The 25,256-nt window shown below is 40.7% G+C and overlaps 1 protein-coding gene across 1 annotated transcript in view; it reads right to left on the reverse strand.

Annotated features, from left to right (window-relative positions):
• Positions 1-25,256, reverse strand: part of SCIN (scinderin) — a 113,870-nt gene that overhangs the window by 41,262 nt on the left and 47,352 nt on the right. The window contains exons 5-7 of the mRNA XM_069729318.1: positions 17,495-17,584; positions 11,923-12,055; positions 6,740-6,828 (exon numbers count right to left, since the gene is read on the reverse strand). Coding sequence (XP_069585419.1) covers positions 6,740-6,828; positions 11,923-12,055; positions 17,495-17,584 — 312 coding nt within the window. The remainder of the gene's footprint in view (positions 1-6,739; positions 6,829-11,922; positions 12,056-17,494; positions 17,585-25,256) is intronic.

Raw genomic sequence — 25,256 nt, forward strand, 5'->3', positions numbered from 1 at the left:
GCACATTGCTAAGGAGAGTAAAACTAATCCCAAACTGTTCTTCAACTATATCAATAGTAAAAGAATAAAAACTGAAAATGTAGGCCCCTTAAAAAATAGTGAGGAAAGAATGGTTGTAGATGACGAGGAAAAAGCTAACATATTAAACACCTTCTTCTCCACGGTATTCACGGTGGAAAATGAAATGCTAGATGAAATCCCAAGAAACAATGAAAACCCTATATTAAGGGTCACCAATCTAACCCAAGAAGAGGTGCGAAACCGGCTAAATAAGATTAAAATAGATAAATCTCCGGGTCCGGATGGCATACACCCACGAGTACTAAGAGAACTAAGTAATGTAATAGATAAACCATTATTTCTTATTTTTAGTGACTCTATAGCGACAGGGTCTGTTCCGCAGGACTGGCGCATAGCAAATGTGGTGCCAATATTCAAAAAGGGCTCTAAAAGTGAACCTGGAAATTATAGGCCAGTAAGTCTAACCTCTATTGTTGGTAAAATATTTGAAGGGTTTCTGAGGGATGTTATTCTGGATTATCTCAATGAGAATAACTGTTTAACTCCATATCAGCATGGGTTTATGAGAAATCGCTCCTGTCAAACCAATCTAATCAGTTTTTATGAAGAGGTAAGCTATAGACTGGACCACGGTGAGTCATTGGACGTGGTATATCTTGATTTTTCCAAAGCGTTTGATACCGTGCCGCACAAGAGGTTGGTACACAAAATGAGAATGCTTGGTCTGGGGGAACATGTGTGTAAATGGGTTAGTAACTGGCTTAGTGATAGAAAGCAGAGGGTGGTTATAAATGGTATAGTCTCTAACTGGGTCGCTGTGACCAGTGGGGTACCGCAGGGGTCAGTATTGGGACCTGTTCTCTTCAACATATTCATTAATGATCTGGTAAAAGGTTTACACAGTAAAATATCGATATTTGCAGATGATACAAAACTATGTAAAGCAGTTAATACAAGAGAAGATAATATTCTGCTACAGATGGATCTGGATAAGTTGGAAACTTGGGCTGAAAGGTGGCAGATGAGGTTTAACAATGATAAATGTAAGGTTATACACATGGGAAGAGGGAATCAATATCACCATTACACACTGAACGGGAAACCACTGGGTAAATCTGACAGGGAGAAGGACTTGGGGATCCTAGTTAATGATAAACTTACCTGGAGCAGCCAGTGCCAGGCAGCAGCTGCCAAGGCAAACAGGATCATGGGGTGCATTAAAAGAGGTCTGGATACACATGATGAGAGCATTATACTGCCTCTGTACAAATCCCTAGTTAGACCGCACATGGAGTACTGTGTCCAGTTTTGGGCACCGGTGCTCAGGAAGGATATAATGGAACTAGAAAGAGTACAAAGGAGGGCAACAAAATTAATAAAGGGGATGGGAGAACTACAATACCCAGATAGATTAGCGAAATTAGGATTATTTAGTCTAGAAAAAAGACGACTGAGGGGCGATCTAATAACCATGTATAAGTATATAAGGGGACAATACAAATATCTCGCTGAGGATCTGTTTATACCAAGGAAGGTGACGGGCACAAGGGGGCATTCTTTGCGTCTGGAGGAGAGAAGGTTTTTCCACCAACATAGAAGAGGATTCTTTACTGTTAGGGCAGTGAGAATCTGGAATTGCTTGCCTGAGGAGGTGGTGATGGCGAACTCAGTCGAGGGGTTCAAGAGAGGCCTGGATGTCTTCCTGGAGCAGAACAATATTGTATCATACAATTATTAGGTTCTGTAGAAGGACGTAGATCTGGGTATTTATTATGATGGAATATAGGCTGAACTGGATGGACAAATGTCTTTTTTCGGCCTTACTAACTATGTTACTATGTTACTATGTTACTATTCCATTGTAGATTTTGCTTTATGTTTGGGATCATTGTCTTGTTGGAAGACAAATCTCCGTCCCAGTCTCAGGTCTTTTGGAGACTCCAACAGGTTTTCTTCAAGAATGGTCCTGTATTTGGCTCCATCCATCTTCCCATCAATTTTAACCATCTTCCCTGTCCCTGCTGAAGAAAAGCAGGCCCAAACCATGATGCTGCCACCACCATGTTTGACAGTGGGGATGGTGTGTTCAGGGTGATTAGCTGTGTTGCCTTTCCGCCAAACATATCGTTTGGCATTGTTGCCAAAAAGTTCGATTTTCGTTTCATCTGACCAGAGCACCTTCTTCCACATGTTTGGTGTCTCCCAGGTGGCTTGTTGCAAACTTCAGATGACACTTTGTATGGATATCTTTGAGAAATGGCTTTCTTCTTGACACTCTTCCATAAAGGCCAGATTTGTGCAGTGTACGACTGATTGTTGTCCTATAGACAGGCAGTCCCACCTCGGCTGAAGATCTCTGCAGTTCATCCAGAGTGATCATGGGCCTCTTGGCTGCATCTCTGATCAGTCTTCTCCTTGTTTGAGATGAAAGTTTAGAGGGACGGCCGGGTCTTGGTAGATTTGCAGTGGTATGATACTCCTTCCATTTCAATATGATCGCTTGCACAGTGCTCCTTGGGATGTTTAAAGTTTTGGAAATCATTTTGTATCCAAATCCGGTTTTAAACTTCTCCACAACAGTATCACGGACCTGCCTGTTGTGTTCCTTGGTCTTCATGATGCTCTCTGTGCTTCACACAGAACCCTGAGACTATCACAGAGCAGGTGCATTTATACGGAGACCTGATTACACACAGGTGGATTATATTTATCATCATTAGGCATTTAGGACAACATTGGATCATTCAGAGATCCACAATGAACTTCTGGAGTGAGTTTGCTGCACTGACAGTAAAGGGGCCAAATAATATTGCACGCCCCACTTTTCAGTTTTTGAATTTCCACAAAAATTTATAATAACCAATAAATTTTGTTCAACTTCACAATTGTGTTCCACTTGTTGATTCTTCACAAAATATTTACATTTAGTATCTTTAAGTTTGAAGCATGATATGTGGGAAAAGGTTGAAAAGTTCCAGGGGGCCGAATACTTTCGCAAGGCACTGTAGGTACTAAATAGTTCTGCTCTCCCTGTAAATTATGTAGGAACAGATAGTACTGCCACCCTGTCTCTCCTTGTAAATGATATCAGTACAGACAGTACTACCTTCATGTCTCTCCTTGTAAATGATGTAGGTACAGACGGTACTGCCTCCCTTACTCTCCCTGTAAATGATGTAGGTACAGAAGGTACTGCCTCCCTGAGTCTCCTTGTAAATGATGTAGGTACAGAAAGTACTACCTCCCTGTCTCTCCTCGTAAATGATGTAGGTACAGACAGTACTATCTCCCTGTCTCTCCTTGTAAATGGCGTAGGTACAGACAGTACTACCTCCCTGTCTCTCTTAGTAAATGATGTCGGTACAGATGGTACTGTCTCCTTGTCTCTCCTTGTAAATGATGTACAGACAGTATTGCCTCCCTGACTCTTCTTGTAAATGATGTAGGTGCAGACAGTATTTCCTCCCTGACTCTCCTTGTAAACGATGTCGGTACAGACAGTACTACCTCCCTCTCTTTCCTTGTAAATAATGTAGGTATAGACAATACCACCTCCCTGTCTCTTCTTGTAAACAATGTTGGTGCTGACAGTACTACCTCCCTATCTCTCCCTGTAAATGATATAGGTACAGACAGTACTGCATCCCTGACTCTCCTTGAAAATGATGTAAGTACAGACAGTACTGCCTTCCTGACTCTCTTTGTAAATGATGTAGGTACAGACAGTACTGCATCCCTGACTCTCCTTGTAAATGATGTAGGTACAAACAGTACTGCCTCCCTGACTCTCCTTGTAAATGATGTCAGTACAGACAGTACTACCTCCCTGTCTCTCCTTGTAAATGACGTAGGTACAGACAGTAGTACCTCCCTATCTCTCCCTGTAAATGATGTCAGTACAGACAGTACTACCTCCCTGTCTCTCCTTGTAAATGATGTAGGTACAGACGGTACTGCCTCCCTGACTCTCCCTGTAAATGATGTAGGTACAGACAGTACTACCTCCCTGTCTCTCTTTGTAAATGATGTCGGTACAGACAGTACTACCTCCCTGTCTCTCCTTGTAAATGATGCAGGTACAGACAGTACTATCTCCCTGTCTCTCCTTGTAAATGATGCCGGTACAGATGGTACTGCCTCCTTGTCTCTCCTTGTAAATGATGTCGTACAGACAGTATTGCCTCCCTGACTCTTCTTGTAAATGATGTTGGTGCAGACAGTACTACCTCCCTGTCTCTCCCTGTAAATGATGTAGATACAGACAGTATTACCTCCCTGACTCTCCTTGTAAACAATGTCGGTACAGACAGTACTACCTCCCTGTCTCTCCTTGTAAATGATGTCAGTACAGATGGTGCTGCCTCCTTGTTTCCCCTGTTAAATGAAGTCGTACAGACAGTATTGCCTCCCTAACTCTCCTTGAAAATGATGTAAGTACAGACAGTACTGCCTTCCTGACTCTCTTTGTAAATGATGTAGGTACAGACAGTACTGCATCCCTGATTCTCCTTGTAAATGATGTAGGTACAAACAGTACTGCCTCCATGACTCTCCTTGTAAATGATGTCAGTACAGACAGTACTACCTCCCTGTCTCTCCTTGTAAATGACGTAGGTACAGACAGTAGTACCTCCCTATCTCTCCCTGTAAATGATGTCAGTACAGACAGTACTACCTCCCTGTCTCTCCTTGTAAATGATGTAGGTACAGACGGTACTGCCTCCCTGACTCTCCCTGTAAATGATGTAGGTACAGACAGTACTATCTCCCTGTCTCTCCTTGTAAATGATGTTAGTACAGATGGTGGTGCCTCCTTGTTTCCCCTGTTAAATGAAGTCGTACAGACAGTATTGCCTCCCTAACTCTCCTTGAAAATGATGTAAGTACAGACAGTACTGCCTTCCTGATTCTCTTTGTAAATGATGTAGGTACAGACAGTACTGCATCCCTGACTCTCCTTGTAAATGATGTCAGTACAGACAGTACTACCTCCCTGTCTCTCCTTGTAAATGACGTAGGTACAGACAGTAGTACCTCCCTATCTCTCCCTGTAAATGATGTCAGTACAGACAGTACTACCTCCCTGTCTCTCCTTGTAAATGATGTAGGTACAGACAGTACTACCTCCCTGTCTCTCTTTGTAAATGATGTCGGTACAGACAGTACTACCTCCCTGTCTCTCCTTGTAAATGATGCAGGTACAGATGGTACTGCCTCCTTGTCTCTCCTTGTAAATGATGTCGTACAGACAGTATTGCCTCCCTGACTCTTCTTGTAAATGATGTTGGTGCAGACAGTACTACCTCCCTGTCTCTCCCTGTAAATGATGTAGATACAGACAGTATTACCTCCCTGTCTCTCCTTGTAAATGATGTAAGTACAGACAGTACTATCTCCCCGTCTCTCCTTGTAAATGATGTTAGTACAGATGGTGGTGCCTCCTTGTTTCCCATGTTAAATGAAGTCGTACAGACAGTATTACCTCCCTGACTCTCCTTGTAAACGATGTCAGCACAGACAGTACTACCTCCCTATCTCTCCTTGTAAATGATGTAAGTACAGACAGTATTGCCTCCCTGACTCTCCTTGTAAATGATGTAGGTACAGACAGTACTATCTCCCTGTCTCTCCTTGAAAATGATGTTGGTACAGATGGTGGTGCCTCCTTGTTTCCCCTGTTAAATGAAGTCGTACGGACAGTATTACCTCCCTGACTCTCCTTGTAAACGATGTCAGTACAGACAGTACTACCTCCTTGACTCTCCTTGTAAACGATGTCAGTACAGACAGTACTACCTCCCTGTCTCTCCTTGTAAATGATGTAGATACAGACGATACTGCCTCCCTGACTCTCCTTGTAAACGATGTCAGTACAGACAGTACTGCCTCTCTCTCTGTACCACAGAAGCAATACCGCCGGACTTATCCCCCTGAGACACTGGCTGTGTCCACCTAATTTATGACCTTAATGAAAACCCATAATCTTTCGGGTCCACTAGCTTCAGTTCACAATCAAATATTGTGACTGATGAAGGTCCGGCTATAGGACCGAAACGTTTCTTCTGTTATTTACCGTGGACACCCTTAAATCACTTTATCTGATTAAGTTGAGTCGGAGTGCCGAGTTTTTGCTATTATTCATGGTATTGGAACCTACTCTGGCACCTTTTTAACGGCTGTGCACGCATTTATTCTTATATATAGTACTGCCTCTCTGACTCTTGATATACATACAGTAAATAGTGTTGATCAAAACATAACGGAATACCCGTTTATGGAAGCACAATAAGTTCAACTACCATCTCTTTTATATAATCACAGACTGTACTACTTCCATATCTTGCCCCATAAATGAGATGGCACAGATAGTACTGCCTCATTCTAATGCTGTAAATAATTTAGGCACAGATAGTACTACCTTGCGGTCACAGTAAGAGCCATAAGCTGGAGATGACTTATCTAGGAGTTAGATCTGGTCACCTTCAGCACTGAGCTGACCAAACAAAGTCACCGGGGAGCAGGTTAATCTGTTTCCAAACTTTTTCTCTATGTAATATGGACAGCTGTACCCAAAAGTACTGATGGGAACAATAAAAGCATCTCACAAAGGTATGACATTATCTTACCACTAGGGGGCGACATTGTATTCTTTATTTTAAATTCTGCACACCATGCGTTCTAATGAAGACAAAACCATGGAGTAAGAATCCAACAGTACCTGAGTATTGCGGGCGTAATTCATCTGCTCTATGAACTCCTCCGCAGTTTTCATGGCCGCTTTCCTCTCATTCACATTTGCATTCTTACCTATGTGAGAAAAATCATTAAGTGGAAAATTGAGAAATGTCAAATCTCATTTAATAAACATGGAAACAAAAAATGTTCAAAGGATTTTAATGAGACGAGCACAATAGTTAATGAGTCTCCACGGCCCGGACAGAGGGAGAGCGGCCAATTATAGGGGAACGTCAGCTCTGACCGGACATGTGACCGACGGGTCTCTTCCTGTTACCCCAGTAAACGACCGTGGCAATGTGTGATAATATAAAGATTACAGACGAGAAAAGGAGGCGAAAAAATACTGTGAATATTTACATTTCGTGCATCTGTGATCATCCCAACAAGAAAGCGAGGATCATAAAACAACTCCATTAAATGGTTAAATGTACTAGATTACGGAGAAAATCATTAATATTATAGTAGTTATATTTTTGTACATAGAAGCAGTATTATAGTAGTTATATTCTTGTACATAGGGGCAGTATTATAGTAGTTATATTCTTGTACATAGGAGCAGTATTATAGTAGTTTTATTCTTGTACATAGGGGCAGTATTATAGTAGTTATATTCTTGTACATAGGAGCAGTATTATAGTAGTTATATTCTTGTACATAGGGGCAGTATTATAGTAGTTATATTCTTGTACATAGGAGCAGTATTATAGTAGTTTTATTCTTGTATATAGGGACAGTATTATAGTAGTTATATTCTTGATGATAGGAGCAGTATTATAGTAGTTATAGTCTTGTACATAGGGGCAGTATTATAGTAGTTATATTCTTGTACATAGGGGCAGTATTATAGTAGTTATATTCTTGTACATAGGGGCAGTATTATAGTAGTTATATTCTTGTACATAGGGACAGTATTATAGTAGTTATATTCTTGTACATAGGAGCGGTATTATAGTAGTTATATTCTTGTACATAGGAGCAGTATTATAGTAGTTATATTCTTGTATATAGGGACAGTATTATAGTAGTTATATTCTTGATGATAGGAGCAGTATTATAGTAGTTATAGTCTTGTACATAGGAGCAGTATTATAGTAGTTATATTCTTGTACATAGGAGCAGTATTATAGTAGTTATATTCTTGTACATAGGAGCAGTATTATAGTAGTTATATTCTTGTACATAGGGTGCAGTATTTTAGTAGTTCTATTCTTATCTATACGGAGCAGTATTATAGTAGTTATATTCTTGTATATAGGGTGCAGTATTAGAGCAGTTATATTCTTGTACATAGGAGCAGTATTATAGTTGTTATATTCTTGTATATAGGGACAGTATTATAGTAGTTATATTCTTGATGATAGGAGCAGTATTATAGTAGTTATAGTCTTGTACATAGGAGCAGTATTATAGTAGTTATATACTTGTATATAGGAGCAGTATTATAGTAGTTATAGTCTTGTACATAGGGGCAGTATTATAGTAGTTATAGTCTTGTACATAGGGGCAGTATTATAGTAGTTATAGTCTTGTACATAGGAGCAGTATTATAGTAGTTATATTCTTGTACATAGGGGGCAGTATTATAGTAGTTATATTCTTGTACATATGAGCAGTATTATAGTAGTTATATTCTTGTACATAGGGGCAGTATTATAGTTGTTATATTCTTGTATATAGGGTGCAGTATTAGAGCAGTTATATTCTTGTACATAGGAGCAGTATTATAGTAGTTATATTCTTGTACATAGGGACAGTATTATAGTAGTTATATTCTTGTACATAGGAGCAGTATTATAGTAGTTATATTCTTGTACATAGGGGCAGTATTATAGTAGTTATATTCTTGTACATAGGAGCAGTATTATAGTAGTTATAGTCTTGTACATAGGAGCAGTATTATAGTAGTTTTATTCTTGTATATAGGGACAGTATTATAGTAGTTATATTCTTGATGATAGGAGCAGTATTATAGTAGTTATAGTCTTGTACATAGGGGCAGTATTATAGTAGTTATATTCTTGTACATAGGGGCAGTATTATAGTAGTTATATTCTTGTACATAGGGGCAGTATTATAGTAGTTATATTCTTGTACATAGGGGCAGTATTATAGTAGTTATATTCTTGTACATAGGAGCGGTATTATAGTAGTTATATTCTTGTACATAGGAGCAGTATTATAGTAGTTATATTCTTGTATATAGGGACAGTATTATAGTAGTTATATTCTTGATGATAGGAGCAGTATTATAGTAGTTATAGTCTTGTACATAGGAGCAGTATTATAGTAGTTATATTCTTGTACATAGGAGCAGTATTATAGTAGTTATATTCTTGTACATAGGAGCAGTATTATAGTAGTTATATTCTTGTATATAGGGTGCAGTATTAGAGCAGTTATATTCTTGTACATAGGAGCAGTATTATAGTTGTTATATTCTTGTATATAGGGACAGTATTATAGTAGTTATATTTTTGATGATAGGAGCAGTATTATAGTAGTTATAGTCTTGTACATAGGAGCAGTATTATAGTAGTTATATTCTTGTACATAGGAGCAGTATTATAGTAGTTATATTCTTGTACATAGGGTGCAGTATTTTAGTAGTTATATTCTTATCTATACGGAGCAGTATTATAGTAGTTATATTCTTGTATATAGGGTTCAGTATTAGAGCAGTTATATTCTTGTACATAGGAGCAGTATTATAGTAGTTATATACTTGTATATAGGAGCAGTATTATAGTAGTTATATTCTTGTATATAGGGGCAGTATTATAGTAGTTATATTCTTGTACATAGGGTGCAGTATTAGAGCAGTTATATTCTTGTACATAGGAGCAGTATTATAGTAGTTATATACTTGTATATAGGGGCAGTATTATAGTAGTTATATTCTTGTACATAGGGTGCAGTATTAGAGCAGTTATATTCTTGTACATAGGAGCAGTATTATAGTAGTTATATACTTGTATATAGGAGCAGTATTATAGTAGTTATATTCTTGTATATAGGAGCAGTATTATAGTAGTTATAGTCTTGTACATAGGAGCAGTATTATAGTAGTTATAGTCTTGTACATAGGAGCAGTATTATAGTAGTTATATTCTTGTACATAGGGGGCAGTATTATAGTAGTTATATTCTTGTACATATGAGCAGTATTATAGTAGTTATATTCTTGTACATAGGGGCAGTATTATAGTTGTTATATTCTTGTATATAGGGTGCAGTATTAGAGCAGTTATATTCTTGTACATAGGAGCAGTATTATAGTAGTTATATTCTTGTACATAGGGTGCAGTATTAGAGCAGTTATATTCTTGTACATAGGAGCAGTATTATAGTAGTTATATACTTGTATATAGGAGCAGTATTATAGTAGTTATATTCTTGTATATAGGAGCAGTACTATAGTAGTTATAGTCTTGTACATAGGGGCAGTATTATAGTAGTTATAGTCTTATACATAAGGGCAGTATTATAGTAGATATATTCTTGTAAATAGGGGCAGTATTATAGTAGTTATATTCTTGTACATAGGGGCAGTATTATAGTAGTTATAGTCTTGTACATAGGAGCAGTATTATAGTAATTATATTCTTGTATATAGGGAGCAGTATTATAGTAGTTGTATTCTTATCTATACGGGGCAGTATTATAGTAGTTATATTCTTGTACATAGGGGCAGTATTATAGCAGTTATATTCTTGTACATAGGAGCAGTATTATAGTAGTTATATTCTTGTACATAGGGAGCAGTATTATAGTAGTTATATTCTTGTATATAGGAGCAGTATTATAGTAGTTATATTCTTGCACATAGGGGCAGTATTATAGTAGTTATATTCTTGTACATAGGGGGCAGTATTATAGTAGTTATATTCTTGTACATAGGGGCAGTATTATAGTTGTTATATTCTTGTATATAGGGTGCAGTATTAGAGCAGTTATATTCTTGTACATAGGGGCAGTATTATAGCAGTTATATTCTGGTACATAGGGAGCAGTATTATAGTAGTTATATTCTTGTACATAGGAGCAGTATTATAGTAGTTATATTCTTGTACATAGGGGCAGTATTATAGTAGTTATATTCTTGTACATAGGGGCAGTATTATAGTTGTTATATTCTTGTATATAGGGTGCAGTATTAGAGCAGTTATATTCTTGTACATAGGAGCAGTATTATAGTAGGTATATTCTTGTACATAGGGGCAGTATTATAGTAGTTATATTCTTGTACATAGGGGCAGTATTATAGTAGTTATATTCTTGTACATAGGTGCAGTATTACAGTAGTTATATTCTTGTACATAGGAGCAGTATTATAGCAGTTATATTCTTGTACATAGAAGCAGTATTATAGTAGTTATATTCTTGTACACAGGAGCAGTATTATAGTAGTTATATTCTTGTATATAGGAGCAGTATTATAGTAGTTATATTCTTGTATATAGGAGCAGTATTATAGTAGTTATATTCTTGTACATAGGGGCAGTATTATAGTTGTTATATTCTTGTATATAGGGTGCAGTATTAGAGCAGTTATATTCTTGTACATAGGAGCAGTATTATAGTAGTTATATTCTTGTACATAGGGGCAGTATTATAGTAGTTATATTCTTGTACATAGGGGCAGTATTATAGTAGTTATATTCTTGTACATAGGAGCAGTATTATAGTAGTTATATTCTTGTACATAGGGAGCAGTATTATAGTAGTTATATTCTTGTATATAGGAGCAGTATTATAGTAGTTATATTCTTGCACATAGGGGCAGTATTATAGTAGTTATATTTCTTTATATATGATGCAATATTATAGCATTTTCTTCCATTTTGACAATCTGGCATTCAGAACATAGCGTTTGGCTTTGCTTTCTCACTAATAAATGACTGTTATTTGCTGTAATCTTTTCTTATTAAAGTCTGGATGAAGCCCCTGTAGATTTCTATCTCCCCGGCGATCTCGGCCACGCTGATGGCTCTGAGTGTCGCTTTGTATGAGGACTCTATGATGTCACTCTGGTTATGATTGAGGTGTTTGTTGCGATCACATAGTAGTATGGCCGTATGGCGCTGGATGCAACAGTAAAGCTGAAAACTTTAATGATTTGATCACGACCCAAAACGCGTCTCGTAGAATAAACAGGAAGCCTGACCTTTCCACACAAAGATCTTTTTGTCCGCGGAGTGGTCCAGGATGAAGCATTCCTCGGAGATCAGCATGGCTTGGGAGAAGGGGTTTTCTTCTGCAACCACAGAGACTTTCATGGACCCGCTGGCATCAGACACCTACAATAGGAAGAAGAGAAGGATTTAAAGGGCCAGCACAGAGAATAATAAATGCATCCTTTTTGCAAGAAGAATGACAAGGCTCCTGGTTTCCTGCCCCTTTAAATAGTTGGACAGCACCGCCAGGAAAAGGTTATTTGAGAATACAATGTTTCTTTCCATGCGCTGCTACGAAAACCATGAAAAATCTGTCCCACATGGTGTCCTGATTATTCTGGGTCTGTGAATATAAAGCGAGGAACATAGTGGGATCAGATGTCGACAGGGAAGGATCTGCTGCCCCTTCTGCTAAAAAAAAAAAATCCCCAATAAATTCCTGTCCTCTGCGGGTGGGGCGCTTGTACAATATCTAGTAATGGTGGACGGACATCAGGTCCGCACCCCTTCTCATCCCCCATAGAAGTGATAGATACTTTAATAGGTTTATTACAATGTATCAACTCAAGAAGACACATTGTAACAAATCCCCAGCCATAGTGTTAAGTCTGCACTGATTTTTAATAACCTACGGTTCACTGACCACAAGCAGAGATCTTGACAATGATAAGAAGTAACATTTATCACAAAGTTGCAGAACTTTTCTTGAACTACTAGACTGGAGGTCTCCATGAAGAATGACCTATTCCACAGTATTTCTTCCCCCTGCGGGGTCATGAGATATATATATATATATATATATATATATATATATATATACAGTGGGGCAAAAAAGTATTTAGTCAGTCAGCAATAGTGCAAGTTCCACCACTTAAAAAGATGAGAGGCGTCTGTAATTTACATCATAGGTAGACCTCAACTATGGGAGACAAACTGAGAAAAAAAAATCCAGAAAATCACATTGTCTGTTTTTTTAACATTTTTTTTGCATTTTATGGTGGAAAATAAGTATTTGGTCAGAAACAAACAATCAAGATTTCTGGCTCTCACAGACCTGTAACTTCTTCTTTAAGAGTCTCCTCTTTCCTCCACTCATTACCTGTAGTAATGGCACCTGTTTAAACTTGTTATCAGTATAAGAAGACACCTGTGCACACCCTCAAACAGTCTGACTCCAAACTCCACTATGGTGAAGACCAAAGAGCTGTCAAAGGACACCAGAAACAAAATTGTAGCCCTGCACCAGGCTGGGAAGACTGAATCTGCAATAGCCAACCAGCTTGGAGTGAAGAAATCAACAGTGGGAGCAATAATTAGAAAATGGAAGACATACAAGACCACTGATAATCTCCCTCGATCTGGGGCTCCATGCAAAATCCCACCCCGTGGGGTCAGAATGATCACAAGAATGGTGAGCAAAAATCCCAGAACCACGCTGGGGGACCTAGTGAATGAACTGCAGAGAGCTGGGACCAATGTAACAAGGCCTACCATAAGTAACACACTACGCCACCATGGACTCAGATCCTGCAGTGCCAGACGTGTCCCACTGCTTAAGCCAGTACATGTCCGGGCCCGTCTGAAGTTTGCTAGAGAGCATTTGGATGATCCAGAGGAGTTTTGCGAGAATGTCCTATGGTCTGATGAAACCAAACTGGAACTGTTTGGTAGAAACACAACTTGTCGTGTTTGGAGGAAAAAGAATACTGAGTTGCATCCATCAAACACCATTCCTACTGTAAAGCATGGTGGTGGAAACATCATGCTTTGGGGCTGTTTCTCTGCAAAGGGGCCAGGACGACTGATCCGGGTACATGAAAGAATGAATGGGGCCATGTATCGTGAGATTTTGAGTGCAAACCTCCTTCCATCAGCAAGGGCATTGAAGATGAAACGTGGCTGGGTCTTTCAACATGACAATGATCTAAAGCACACCGCCAGGGCAACGAAGGAGTGGCTTCGTAAGAAGCATTTCAAGGTCCTGGAGTGGCCTAGCCAGTCTCCAGATCTCAACCCTATAGAAAACCTTTGGAGGGAGTTGAAAGTCCGTGTTGCCAAGCGAAAAGCCAAAAACATCACTGCTCTAGAGGAGATCTGCATGGAGGAATGGGCCAACATACCAACAACAGTGTGTGGCAACCTTGTGAAGACTTACAGAAAACGTTTGACCTCTGTCATTGCCAACAAAGGATATATTACAAAGTATTGAGATTAAATTTTGTTTCTGACCAAATACTTATTTTCCACCATAATATGCAAATAAAATGTTAAAAAAACAGACAATGTGATTTTCTGGATTTTTTTTTCTCAGTTTGTCTCCCATAGTTGAGGTCTACCTATGATGTAAATTACAGACGCCTCTCCTCTTTTTAAGTGGTGGAACTTGCACTATTGCTGACTGACTAAATACTTTTTTGCCCCACTGTATATACAGTCGTGCGAAAAAGTGTTTGCCCCTGTGATGGTGTGATATGCTATGTGGGTATCATTTTTGTGTATATTTCTATTTTACTTGTTTTGATGAATGGCTGTTGATGCCATCTGATATCAGCCCCCACAGTATTGTTTGCTAATATGCTAATCACATGTTGACTTAGCTTGTTAAAACAATGAGCCCCTGAGACCTTCCCCCTCCTGACCTGTGAATGAGGAGAGGGACTTGTAAATGTCAGAGAGGTGAGACACAGATCAGTCCTGTGTGGAATGATGATGTGTTCACAGCACCTCAGAGAGAAGGAAGAGTATATGGACTATGTTATCTGTCTGCTGGATTGTTGGACTTTTATCCTGTTACTGAACTGCATTCGTGTTCTGGACTATCTTATCCTTTGTGTGGTGGATTGTTTATGGACCTTTCGTATTTTTGCCTAAATAAAGGTCTTGGGATTGTTCACTCTTCTCTTGCTCTGTTGATTGTGTGATACCAGAGAAGGACCCCGTGACACCCCCTTCCTGATTTCCGATTTTTAAATGTTTCCGATCACCAAACAAATGTAAATATTAGATAAAGTAATCACAAAATGTAGTTAACAAATGGAGGTCTTTATTATTAAGGGAAAAAGAAATCCAAACCTACAGATCACTGTGTGATTGTCCTCCTAAACCTAATATCTGGTTGGGCCACCCTTAGCAGCATTAACAGCCATCAAGCATTTGCGATAACTGGCAAAGAGTCTTTTACAATGCTCTGGAGAAATTTTGGCCACTCACTTGGAGGTTTCTGAGCATGAACTGCCTTTTTTAAGGTCATGTCACAGCATCTCAATCAGATCAGGACTTTGACTAGGCCACTCCAAAGTCTTAATTTTGTTTTTCTTAAGCCATTCAGAGGTGGACTTGCTGGTGTGTTTTGGATCATTGTCCAGCTGCATAACCCAAGTGCGCTGAGTCGTCGCTGCGCTCTTGGAGTCATTTTGGTCGGGGAAGGTTCACCACTGTTCCATGTTTTCGCTATTTGTGGATAATGGCTCTAACTGTCGTTCGCTGGAGTCTCAAAGCTTTATAAATGGAACTATAACCTTTTCCAGACTGATAGATCTCAATTACTTTGTTTCTCATTTGTTCCAGAATTTCTTTGGATCACGGCATGATGTCTAGCTATTGAGGAGCTTTTAGTCTACTTTAGTTGGTCAGCCAGGTCCTATTTAAGTGATTTCTTGATTGAGAACTGATGTGGCAGTATTCAGGCCTGTGTGTGGCTTGGGAATGTGAACTCAGCTTCCGAAAGAAGTGATAAACCACAGTTAATTTATGTTTTAAAGTGGGAAGGGGGGCAATCACTTTTTCATACAGGGACCTGTAGTTTTGGATTTCTTTTTCCTTTAATAATAAAAACCTTCATTTAAAAACTGCATTTTGTGATTACTTGTGTTATCTTTGTCTAATATTTACATTAGTTTGGTGATCTGAAACATTTGAGTGAGACAAACATGCAAAAGAATAGGAAATCAGGAAGGGGGCAAACACTTTTTCACACAACTGTATATATAGCGCTCCGGGTGTTTACTCAGATCTTTCCTCTGCAAGAAATAAACATGTAACACGATTTACATGACGAGGGCGCCGCTCCAGGAAACATCTCCGCTCCTGGGGGAGAAGTCTCCATACACTGACGGACAGCAGTCAGCTCTATGGAGGCTTCTGAAAATGTTTTGTTAGCTTTTATCTTGAGTTTTATATAAATTATTTTTTTTTTCCTACGGGGCGAATATCGTTTCAGCTTTATTTTTAATTGATTTTTGGCTTTTTTTGTACATTCATTTAAAAATATATAAAACGCCAATGGTTTTTTGAAGCGTTAGTGCTGACAAACGTTGAAAACAGCGTCCGTTGCAAAGTACTGAGCACCTTTAGGCTATGTTCACACAGCGTCCTTTAACCTCGGGTGAACCAGCAAGCTGAAGACACTTCTGTAAACTTTGCTGTTTTTGTTTCCTCCTGGCACGTTGGACTTTTTTTATTTTCCTTTTGTGTCATTTTTTTCATTAGTTTCCTGAGCATTTTTTGGCTTTTTTTTTTTTTCATTTTCCTGGTCGCCCCAACCCCCCTGAGCTCATTGCAGGGGGAACAAATGGTCCACAATTAGTGCATGCAGACCCCTCCCCTGAATTCTTTTGTCGGTATGGCTCGGACCCTCCGCACCCCCTTCTGTCGCTGGCATGGGATATTGTAACATGTTTTAGAACAAAAGCTTTGCCGTCGCCATGTGCTATTATTTAAGGCTAATGAATTGGGGGTTTTCCAGTCCATGAAGCAATTTCAGTTTTATAGAAGATTTCTTCTAAAGTAACATAGAAGAAATACAGAATTCTGGGTAATTTCTAATTTTACACATTCCGTAGTAAAGAACATTGGTCATCAAGATACGTTGCCCTTTAACTTGCATCTACAAGACGCCCATATAAGGGAGACTTTCTCCTGCCCCCGAGTATTCTTGGCACCTCTGATTGGTTACAGATTTCATAATTTGCATAATAATTGTTCAGCCCTTTATACATGTTAGAGATTATCTAGTACAGGGAGACACACACACTTCTTCCTTCTGGGGAACCTCAAACCTTCTGAAAACCCCACCAAGAAACATTACTGACCTCAGTTATTAAAGGTGGCAGATTACCCAATTGTCCCTAAGTATTACAGATGGAGGTCACGCCCCTAGTCATCAATCAATCCTACCAGATGAAACTGAAATTGTGGTGTAGGTAGCAGTGGTAAAGCTATTGGTACTGCACTGTCCCACCACTAGGGGGAGCTGGCAATGATTGACATTACTCAGGTGCCACAGGGTTTATAGACTCCCAAAACTTCCACCAATGTTACATTATAACATGTCACCAAGAATAATATAACTACGAGAGTAGAAGGCATAGGAACTGCTATGGGGCCTGACAACCTGAAGACCTAACTCCACTGTTAAAGGAGCCCCTAAAATAAACTGTAGCAACAGTCCAGTTGTGCCTTAAGGGGATGCAGACAATTAAAGGAGAGACCTATAGTGAACTGCTATGTACCCAAATAACACTTGTTTCACCCGAAATCAAAGTACCGATAACTCTTTCTTACCATATAGAGTTTCGCCATCTTCCTGTTTGTAACATCTGCGACCTCATCATTGTCATCTCCCTCCGGCAGACTCGGCTTCTTCCCCAAAACCTGAAAAGAGTTAAATAATACATCATAACATTATCAGGTATCTGCTCTCCTACATCCTTCTCTTTCCTCTGTATTTTGGGATGATTCAGAGATATGTGTAAATTGTGGAGACCTTCGAAGAAAGCTGCTGCTCTAGGGCTCTTAGGGGTTGGTGGTCCTACACTACGATATTTACAGCCACCACTAGGGGGAATACACTATTTACAGATTTAAACAGTCATCACTAGGGGGAACACACTATTTGCAGATTTATACAGCCTCCACTAGGAGGAGCTTATTACATACAGAATTATATAGTCATCACTAGAGGAAGCTCACCAAATACAGATTTACACAGTCACCCCTAGGGGCAGCGCACTAAATACAGAATTATACAGCCACCACTAGTGGGAGAGCACTACATACAGATTTATATAGCCACCACTAGGGGGAGCTCACTACATACAGATTTATACAGCCACCACTAGGGGGAGCTCACTACATACAGATTTATACAGCCACCACTAGAGGGAGCTCACTACCTACAGATTTATACAGCCACCACTAGGGGAAGCTCACTACATACAGATTTATACAGCCACCACTAGGGGAAGCTCACTACATACAGATTTATACAGCCACCACTAGAGGGAGCTCACTACATACAGATTTATACAGCCACCACTAGAGGGAGCTCACTACCTACAGATTTATACAGCCACCACTAGGGGAAGCTCACTACATACAGATTTATACAGTCACCACTAGGGGAAGCTCACTACATACAGATTTATACAGCCACCACTAGAGGGAGCTCACTACATACAGATTTATACAGCCACCACTAGTGGGAGAGCACTACATACAGATTTATACAGCCACCACTAGAGGGAGCTCACTACATACAGATTTATACAGCCACCACTAGAGGGAGCTCACTACATACAGATTTATACAGCCACCACTAGAGGGAGCTCACTACCTACAGATTTATACAGCCACCACTAGAGGGAGCTCACTACTTACAGATTTATACAGCCACCACTAGGGGAAGCTCACTACATACAGATTTATACAGCCACCATAGAGGGAGCTCATTACATACAGATTTATATAGCCACCACTAGGGGAAGCTCACTACATACAGATTTATACAGCCACCACTAGGAGGAGCTCACTACATACAGATTTATACAGCCACCACGAGGGGGAGCTCACTACATACAGATTTATACAGTCACCACTAGGGGGAGCTCACTACATACAGATTTATACAGTCACCACTAGGGGGAGCTCACTACATACAGATTTATACAGTCACCACTAGGGGGAGCTCACTACATACAGATCTATACAGTCACCACTAGGGGGAGCTCACTACATACAGATTTATACAGCCACCACTAGAGGGAGCTCAGTACATACAGAAAGCATCCAGTAGCATTTACTTGAACTACACCTAGAGCAAGTGGTCAGCTTGGAGTTAATGGTAGAAGATTTAATAAACTTTAGACTGAGTTCACATAATGCGCTTATATTAGGTTTATTAATGTAATAAAAAATTTTAATTTGATTTTTTTTAAGTTAATGGAAAATTGTGGCAAAAAAAACATGGCCACTTAGACATACTAATTCCTCTCCCGAGTCCACTACTAGTTCTAGGCGCAATACTGGAAAGGTCTATCGGATGCTTTTTTAGATAATTCCTTAGATTAGGCGAATGCATTAGTGACAGATGGCACATGACAATGTGAGAAGTCAACGGGTTCTCATGTAATTTTTGCAGGGAATTTTCAGGGAGCCATTTTATAAATTTCCCACTTAGACTATGGGGGAAGCCCCCATACAAATGGATAATCAGTGAGATTAACTAGCATTCAATTAATGAGTATGGTGGCCTTTAGGGTGGTGACCATACGGATGTTCCGTTTCTCAATCCAGTTTTGCTCCCCTTCACTTTTTGAGCACAGGCGGGTCCTCTTTGCCTACAGGAGACCACTGGTCTCTGCACCTTTCAGGTCCTTCCAGTTTGGAGGTTTTGGGAATAGGTTGGGTCACTTCTATTGTGGAGAGGGTGCACAATAATCCGTACCCTTAGCACTTGAAGGAACGCGAGCTTTAAAAAGAGGAAAAATTTGAATTTTTTTCTCAACAGATGTGAAAATTTTTTGGTTTTTGATTCCGACACTGTCGGTTGACCAGGAGGGGACCATGTCATGCTGAGGTCCTGACGTCTGTCCACTCGGTCCTTCCATGTGTTTATTATTACAATTCTGTATACTTTTTGTGTTTTGTTTTCTGTTTTGAACCGTTTCTCTTTCCTATGATGGAGGTTAGAAGCAGGGGCCGCCATCTTTTCCTCTTGCACTTATACATGGGGGTCTCAGCCCTAGAGAGGCGTCACCATCCGGGTACTTTAGGCGCTGGTCCTGTGTAGGGACAGATTTAGTCGTCTTATCCTTGTTGGGCAGTTTACTCAGCTTAATGGTGCCTAATATTGATTATGGGAGTTTTCCAGCACAGCGCACATATTAGCAGTCGGCTCGAAACAGGAGCAAGTCAAACAATGTGACAGAGGCCGCCCCGACGTCCGCCTGAAAGGTAAACACTCCTGGGTTCCCATGTCCATAATGAAAGCGCCTCCTGCAATCGATACACTACAATTCCACAGAAATATTCTGTATTCCTTCACACTTTAGATGGTCCTTCCCTAGGATGACCAGGATGTCCTAAACCACAAGCATTGCTGATATTAAAGTTTCCATCACCCTAGACCACCAGGGCGATTACCATCGATTCCTCCATATATCACCCAAGATAATATATTAAGGACACAGACAATTTTTTACATTTTCTTTATTTCCCGGAGCCATAACTTTTTTTTATTTTACCATCAGCACAGCCGTATGAAGGTTTATTTCTTTGCGGGTCATCAATCAGCGATTATCGGCCCCAAAAGCAACTGGATGTAAACAGTTAGCAAAGCCGGATGGCACAGTGCCGTACACTATGTAGTGGTCATTCTTGAGTACTGCAGCCCAGTTCCTATGCACTTCAATAGGAGCTGATCAGTGGGGTGATGGATGTCAGACTCCCACCGATTTGATATTATTAATAATTGCAATCATTGTAGTCATAGCACTGCGCCATTTCCTACAGTGGGGTATAAGTGGCGAATGGCAGGGGTCACTAACGCGCGTCGATGCCTGGTGTTACACTGAGGTCCATATTAACAGTTGGCAGATAATTCCTCCATTTATGTCCTCAATGATCATCCTGTATACTGTTCTTCTGCAATGTGAGAGCAACACAGACGTGCCTTTCCCACAAGCAGTCGTAGTCAGGGGCAGCTCCGAAGTACGGCAGGACCTCAAACCCAAGCACAAGCAAGATCAGTTGCTGGGAGTTGTAGTTCACGGCTGCTGGAGCTGCAGGCCATTTAGGAATTGCACTACGAGCAATAAAACCTGTATGTGAAGGCATGATCGGCCTCACCCAGGAGAGACGGGGTGAGCAAGCCCCGCTGCTCAGTACCAAGTACCCAAGCCCATAGCCTCTCAGTGGCATCGCCCCGGGTGTATGGTAGAGAATTGCTCCAAAAAGTGGAGCCTGTTTACCATTCATGTAGTGGCATCCTGAAGGCTCAAGATCGTCTGTGTCCTTAAGGGGTTAACTCCTCATCTATGCAGAGCATTTACTGCAGCTGCAGGGCCGGGCGTGAACATTTACTAATATGTATTTACACAAATATGTGTCATAAGACAAACGACTCGTCATGTATCGCAGCCGCCGAACCAAGGCCATTAACATTGGAGGATGCTGCACAGTACAACTTCTCATTATAGAGATCTTCCAAAATAATGTGACCGCACAGTACCACTTCTCTGTAGAGTACTTACCTTCTACAGTACAGACCAAAAGTTTGGACACACCTTCTCATTTAAAGATTTTTCTGTATTTTCACGACTATGAAAATTGTACATTAACACTGAAGGCATCAAAACTATGAATTAACACATGTGGAATTATATGCTTAACAAAAAAGTGTGAAATAACTGAAATTATGTCTTATATTCTAGGTTCTTCAAAGTAGCCACCTTTTGCTTTGATGACTGCTTTGCACACTCTTGGCATTCTCTTGATGAGCTTCAAGAGGTAGTCAGCGGGAATGGTTTCCACTTCACAGGTGTGCCCTGTCAGGTTTAATAAGTGGGATTTCTTGCCTTATAAATGGGGTGGGGACCATCAGTTGTGTTGTGCTGAAGTCTGGTGGATACACAGCTGATAGTCCTACTGAATAGAAAAATGAGAGGCCATCATCATTACTTTAAGAAATGAAGGTCAGTCAGTCCGAAAAATTGGGAAAACTTTGAAAGTGTCCCCAAGTGCAGTGGGAAAAAACCATCAAGTGCTACAAAGAAACTGGCTCACATGAGGACCGCCCCAGGAAAGGAAGACCAAGAGTCACCTCTGCTTCTGAGGATAAGTTTATCAGAGTCACCAGCCTCAGAAATCGCAGGTTAACAGCAGCTCAGATTAGAGACCAGGTCAATGCCACACAGTTCTAGCAGCAGACACATCTCTACAACAACTGTTAAGAGGAGACTTTGTGCAGCAGGACTTCATGGTAAAATAGCTGCTAGGAAACCACTGCTAAGAACAGGCAACAAGCAGAAGAGACTTGTTTGGGCTAAAGAACACAAGGAATGGACATTAGACCAGTGGAAATCTGTGCTTTTCGTCTGATGAGTCCAACCATCGTGTCTTTGTGCGACGCAGAAAAGGTGAACGGGTGGACTCTACATGCCTGGTTCCCACCGTGAAGCGAGGAGGAGGTGTGATGGTGTGGGGGGGGGGCTTTGCTGGTGACACTGTTGGGGATTTATTCAAAATTGAAGGCATACTGAACCAGCATGGCTACCACAGCATCTTGCAGCGGCATGCTATTCCATCCGGTTCGCGTTTAGTTGGACCATCATTTATTTTTCAACAGGACAATGACCCCAAACACACCTCCAGGCTGTATAAGGGCTATTAGACCAAGAAGGAGAGTGATGGGGTGCTACACTAGATGACCTGGCCTCCACAGTCACCAGACCTGAACCCAATCGAGATGGTTTGGGGTGAGCTGGACCGCAGAGTGAAGGCAAAAGGGCCAACAAGTGCTAAGCATCTCTGGGAACTCCTTCACGATTGTTAGAAGGCCATTCCCGGTGACTACCTCTTGAAGCTCATCAAGAGAATGCCAAGAGTGTGCAAAGCAGTCATCAAAGCAAAAGGTGGCTACTGTGAAGAACCTAGAACATAAGACATAATTTCAGTTGTTTCACACTTTTTTGTTAAGTATATAATTCCACATGTGTTAATTCATAGTTTTGATGCCTTCAGTGTGAATGTACAATTGTCATAGTAGTGAAAATACAGAAAAATCTTTAAATGAGAAGGTGTGTCCAAACTTTTGGTCTGTACTGTATATAGTATGACCGCACAGTACCTCTCCTTATCTATGTGTTGTGTGGTTCTCAGCATTCTTACATTGTACATACCCTGTAGCACCTTTTATCTATACATTATTTATAATACTTGTAATTATTTGTATACTGTTATGTAATGATAATTACATTGTATCTGCACAGTACCAATTCACTTGTACTCAGTACAGATGTATTGGTGCTCAATAGTTGCTCAATGCACTGTTATATTATATGGGTTGTCCCTTATCTATTAGGGTGCGGTAACAAATTACTGGGGGTCTGACTTCTGGAATCTCCATCCATCACAGAGAGTAGACCTCTGGAACCTGGGAACCGCGCTCTGCAGAGCTCCACCATGAATGGAGATGCTCATGCTCGGCCTCCGGTTCATTCATTCTCAATGGGACTGTCAGTAATAGCCCAGTTCAGGACTCCACTATTTCACTCAGTCTCATGGATAATGAATGGAGCAAAGGTCGAGTCAACCCCATTACCTGGGAAGCCACAGATCAGAGACCACCATATGGAGACAGAAATGGCGGAGACCTTTCTTAGAAAATCTATAGGGTATGATATATAGGAAAAAGCCTTGTAGGTAGTCAGATTCCTCACCACACGACACCACTGAGCACATAAAGCAATAAAGATACATAATAACAATTATGGATCCATCAACAGGAGCTTGTTAATGGTTTCCATAACACAATAGCTTGTTCCCATGAGAGGAGGAATAACCAGACTGGTGACTTGTAGATGTCGTGAGACATGAGGATGTGGTCGCTGCACAGACGCTGGGAAATCTTCCTCTAACGTGGTGTAAAATTGCAGAAAATACAAGATGTGACCGACGCCTGCTCTACAGATTATGTGATGACTGTGCGAGAAACGAAGGGCGTCCATATCCCCCATATCAAAGACTTCTATGGAGAAAGGTCACCACTGGAAGATCTCAGAGTCCTACACATCAAAACACATGCAGATCGTCTTTACAGTAAGAGCGGTCACACTATAGAGCTCTGTACTGTAAGAGCGGTCACACTATAGAGCTCTGTACTGTAAGAGCGGTCACACTATAGAGCTCTGTACTGTAAGAGCGGTCACACTATAGAGCTCTGTACTGTAAGAGCGGTCACATTATAGAGCTCTGTACCGTAAGAGCGGTCACACTATAGAGCTCTGTACTGTAAGAGCGGTCACACTATAGAGCTCTGTACTGTAAGAGCGATCACACTATAGAGCTCTGTACTGTAAGGGCGGTCACACTATAGAGCTCTGTACTGTAGGAGCGGTCACACTATAGAGCTCTGTACTGTAAGAGCGGTCACACTATAGAGCTCTGTACTGTAAGAGCGGTCACACTATAGAGCTCTGTACTGTAAGAGCGGTCACACTATAGAGCTCTGTACTGTAAGAGCGATCACACTATAGAGCTCTGTACTGTAAGGGCGGTCACACTATAGAGCTCTGTACTGTAAGAGCGGTCACACTATAGAGCTCTGTACTGTAAGAGCGGTCACATTATAGAGCTCTGTACTGTAAGAGCGGTCACACTATAGAGCTCTGTACTGTAGGAGCGGTCACACTATAGAGCTCTGTACTGTAAGACCAGTCACACTATAGAGCTCTGTACTGTAAGACCAGTCACACTATAGAGCTCTGTACTGTAGGAGCGGTCACACTATAGAGCTCTGTACTGTAAGAGCGGTCACACTATAGAGCTCTGTACTGTAAGAGCGGTCACACTATAGAGCTCTGTACTGTAAGAGCGGTCACACTATAGAGCTCTGTAATGTAAGAGCGGTCACACTATAGAGCTCTGTACTGTAACAGCGGTCACACTATAGAGCTCTGTACTGTAAGAGCGGTCACACTATAGAGCTCTGTACTGTAAGAGCGGTCACACTATAGAGCTCTGTACTGTAAGAGCGGTCACACTATAGAGCTCTGTACTGTAAGAGCGGTCACACTATAGAGCTCTGTACTGTAAGAGCGGTCACACTATAGAGCTCTGTACTATAAGGGCGGTCACACTATAGAGCTCTGTACTATAAGGGCGGTCACACTATAGAGCTCTGTGCTGTAAGAGCTGTCACACTATAGAGCTCTGTACTGTAAGAGCGGTCACAGTATAGAGCTCTGTACTGTAAGAGCCGTGACACTATAGAGCTCTGTACTGTAAGAGCTGTCACACTATAGAGCTTTGTACTGTAAGAGCGGTC

This window comes from Ranitomeya imitator, chromosome 6, assembly GCF_032444005.1.
Source record: "Ranitomeya imitator isolate aRanImi1 chromosome 6, aRanImi1.pri, whole genome shotgun sequence".
Classification (NCBI taxonomy): domain Eukaryota; kingdom Metazoa; phylum Chordata; class Amphibia; order Anura; family Dendrobatidae; genus Ranitomeya; species Ranitomeya imitator.